This window comes from Camelina sativa, chromosome 2, assembly GCF_030686135.1.
Source record: "Camelina sativa cultivar CO46 ecotype springtype chromosome 2, ASM3068613v1".
NCBI classification, from domain to species: Eukaryota; Viridiplantae; Streptophyta; class Magnoliopsida; order Brassicales; family Brassicaceae; genus Camelina; species Camelina sativa.
The window spans coordinates 10,273,592-10,277,279 of record NC_141881.1 but is presented as its reverse complement, the minus strand read 5'-3'; the positions used below and the strand labels follow the sequence as shown (position 1 = coordinate 10,277,279).

At 34.8% G+C, this 3,688-nt stretch overlaps 1 protein-coding gene across 1 annotated transcript; it reads right to left on the bottom strand.

Moving 5' to 3' along the window:
- Positions 1 to 536: 536 nt before the first annotated feature.
- LOC104720283 (L-ascorbate peroxidase S, chloroplastic/mitochondrial) lies at positions 537 to 3,252 on the bottom strand. The gene is made up of 12 exons (XM_010438216.2): positions 2,836 to 3,252; positions 2,594 to 2,740; positions 2,360 to 2,480; positions 2,168 to 2,268; positions 2,006 to 2,093; positions 1,836 to 1,903; positions 1,666 to 1,752; positions 1,482 to 1,556; positions 1,308 to 1,385; positions 1,109 to 1,213; positions 945 to 983; positions 537 to 838 (listed from the first exon to the last, which is right to left on the bottom strand). The coding sequence occupies exons 1-11, from the start codon at positions 3,067 to 3,069 to the stop codon at positions 969 to 971; spliced, it is 1,119 nt and encodes a 372-aa protein (XP_010436518.1). The 5' UTR covers positions 3,070 to 3,252; the 3' UTR covers positions 537 to 838; positions 945 to 968.
- Positions 3,253 to 3,688: the final 436 nt, after the last annotated feature.

Genomic DNA, 3,688 nt, shown 5'->3' with positions numbered 1-3,688 from the left:
AATATTAAGAGATTTAAAGGAAACGATGTATAAATACTTTTAAATTCAGTTGATTATTTCAAATACTTTTAAATAAATGGATTTTGATTGATTATTGATCGATTTGTAAATCTGTACAGAATTTGAAATCCTTATTGATTATGAAAATCAAAATAAATAGATTTAGAAATACCATGTTTTATCCTTAGATTTTAAATCCTTCTATTTTAATCAATAACACATGATTTTGATCATTATTTTAAAATCAATGATTGAATTACACATGATTTTTGTTTAGATTTCTAAATCTATTCAACTCCATGAACCAATAACCCTATCTATAGTCACCAGAATTCATAGTTAATTAGTTTTTATTTAGTTTAATTTTGATTAAGTACTTTATTTAAAGTTCAGTTAGGCTACTTGAATATTTTGTATAGAAAAAGACACGATTGGAATTGGTGAATGTGATATAGGCCCTTTTCCCCTTCGATTAGTGTTTAGTTTAAATACTTAAATAGTTAAATCTATACCATGAGTGATTGAACCAAAAAAAAAAACCTATAACATGAGTATTTTATTCAGTGCCAGAACAAAACTTGCAAGGATTTTGGATAATCGCTACCGCAATTTCTTACAAGGAAAACATCAGAAAGCCCGAAACCATTATGACAATTGAACCCTGAAATGAAAACGATCAAAATACTTTTGGCTAAACAAAATCAACCAAAAGATATCTGCAAAACTAAAAGTTCTCCGACAAATTTCTCACATGTTGCTTCTCAACATCACTTCCTCGGTTCGTTCCTATTCTTCTTTGACATTATTGAACTACGTTTCTCTAAAATCACAAGTCCAGCTTGAAAGAGGTAAAACCAGAGAGAGACAGAAAAAAACCTTGTGAACACTTGGAATTTTTGATCGATGACCACCGCAAAATAAATATTAAGAAGAAGATAGCTTACTGGACGAGCAAATTGGGTGCCCCATTAGATAACGATACCCTACACAAAAGATTCATACTGATCAGTTCTTATGCCCCTGCACTACTGTCTTTTAAGATTAATGTCTTTTAAGATCATCTTCATAATGATGGTGGTCTAATGATAGAAATATAAGGACTACAAACCTCAGGAGGGTTAAATTGTGCTCCAAGATTGCTGAGCTTCGCATGGGCTACAGCGTAATCCTTGAAGAATGCATCCTGATCTGCAGCATACTTCTCAGCATATACCTGCAATTGCAGTGCAAGTTCAGTTTTAAAGGCCAAGATTCGACAAGTTTCTTAGTATGGATATGTATGTTTTAACCTCAGTGTTTTATTCTACCTTGAAAGAAGAATCTTCAAAGATGGCAGCATCAGTGGGTAGGACAAGGAGATCCTCATCTCTCTTTTCCTTGATTTCCTGTTACAATAACTATATTAATAGACATTTAAAACGGGAAAAATCAAGACTTTCATAACAAAAGTGTGAAGAAAGAGTTAAATTCTGAAACGCAACCTTGAAGTAAGAATTGTCAAACTTCAGCCACTCGGGTGTCCATGACTGTCCTCCTGGTGCCCCAGGTCCCTCTTTCTATAATGCAAAGAATTACACATGTAAGAACTAAACATTCGAAATGTTCCGACTCCATTTACGTTTTGCAGTACCGTATCTGACAATACATTTAAGAACTGGATTATACCGTGTACTTCGTCTCTGGCTTCCCCCACCCACTACGTTCTGGCCTAGATCTTCCCAAGGTGTGAGCACCAGATAATGCAACAATGTCCTGCAGTCACAAAAGCCTTTTGATATAGATATTTTCTTTATTAATCTTTCATAAACTCACAAAAAAAATTCAACCGCAATCACCTTGTCATCTAGTCCCATTCTGTAAAAAACCTCTCTGAGATGATTAGCAGGTGAAGGAGGACCAGCATCTACAGAACAAACATATAGCATCTATAATTAGTAAATCTTAGATATACTGATGTAACTAACGAACATCCAGCAACGCCGTTAAATAAAGACACTATATATACCTGGGAGCCTTCCTTCTTCAGGACAATCCTCAGGACCAGAAGCATCAACTCTTCCATATTTCATAGGTATTTTAGGTCCTCCAGCTTCCTGAATATTCCGAAAACTTTATAGTAAATGTTTTCATAACCACTAGAACTAGGTTTCAGAATTATCAAAGTCACCTCAATAGCAGTAGCACTAGCCAATTGGAATAAGTCAGCATAAGTGATCCCAGAGTATTTTTCTTTGATATCCTTAATCAAGTTTAAAGCATTCACAAGACCTAATAATAAAAGCAACAAACAACGCTTATAAGCAAACAAACAAGTGTAAAAAGATGTTAACTAACGCATAGGGTATAAAGTGATATTTACCGGCATTAGCAGCATGCTTAAGCTCAATATCGAATCTGAGACTTCCATTAGCTCCACCTCTCTGTGGCCATTCCTTGATGTTCTTGTTGTATGTACCAGCATCATGCCACCCTAATCGAACCTTTGATTCAAACACAGCAAAAACATAAAAGATCAAAATCAATAAAACGTAGCAATTACTTAGGAATCAGAGAAGTTTTTTTTTTTTTTTTTTTTTTTTTTTTTTAAACGCACCAAAATTGGATGGCAGAATTTGGTGTTGAGAAGCTCTTTGATGTCTTCTCTAGCATTCTTCAACTGATCAGGATCCGAAGAAGCTGAGCATTTCGTAGCGGCAGTGGAGTTGAAGCTCCGATTCACCGACGCAACTCGACTTCTCTTCTGAAATCCAACAGATATGAATCGAAATTAGGTCGTAAGATTATAGAATATGACAAAATCAGGCTACGATTTAGAAGAGAGAGAGTGAAGCATACCTGAGAGAAGGATGAAGAAGAGAGAAGTGGAGAAGAGACGAGAGATCTGGCGAATGAGAGAGAAGTAGAAGCGGAGAGAGTGAGTGTAGATCTGGAGGAGGAGGAGCGGAGGAGACGAGAAGCAGCTGTGGTAGTGCGGAGAGAAGAAGACATGGTTGTGGTGGATTTGGGAGGAGGAGAAAGGAGGAAGCTGCCGTTGTTGTTGTTGAGTGTGATAGACACACGCTCTGCCATTTTTTGGGGTATAATGGTAATTTTTGGTTTTTGGAAGAGTCGGCTGAGATTAGCGGCAATGGATACGGCCACGCCGTATAAGGGTTTTTGTGTTAATTAGGTTCACCAACCCACTAATGCACATTGTTTTATTTCTTCTTTATGAGTTAATTAGGTAGATGATTAGGAGAGCTATGAGACTTCAGTTTCCTCGGTTCTTTTGAGTTTTGAAAATATTGTCGAAACTAACTGCCACAAATTTCGGTTTGATTCCTCGCGTAATTTCACTTTTGAATTTGAAAACCGGAATTATGATTTTTTTTTGGGATATTAGGCATTTTAGTACGTTTTCAAAACATAATTTGAAAACTAGTACATGTACTATTTATAATTGAAAAAATAGTCAGGGTCCCACTTGTGAGATAGAATTGTGAGAGAGAAAGAGAAATGATGGAAAAATATATTTATTCAAATATTTTGGTAATATGTTTTAAAAAAAAAAATTCAAATATATAAAAATCTATATTTTTTTTTTTATAATTAATATGTATTTTGTTTGATGATTTTATTTGATAATGTTAAATATTTTTTTACAAATTTTGTATCCCTACACATAATTTAGTGTACGGATGTCGGTACA

What these genes read in the sequence shown, in the direction of transcription:
- LOC104720283 (XM_010438216.2), bottom strand. Translation starts at nt 3,069, where the DNA reads ATGGCAGAGCGTGTGTCTATCACACTCAACAACAACAACGGCAGCTTC. An exon ending in CTAGTGCTACTGCTATTGAG is followed by an intron (nt 2,094 to 2,167) that starts GTGACTTTGATA and finishes CGGAATATTCAG; the next exon opens with GAAGCTGGAGGACCTAAAAT. An exon ending in TTGACAATTCTTACTTCAAG is followed by an intron (nt 1,386 to 1,481) that starts GTTGCGTTTCAG and finishes TTATTGTAACAG; the next exon opens with GAAATCAAGGAAAAGAGAGA.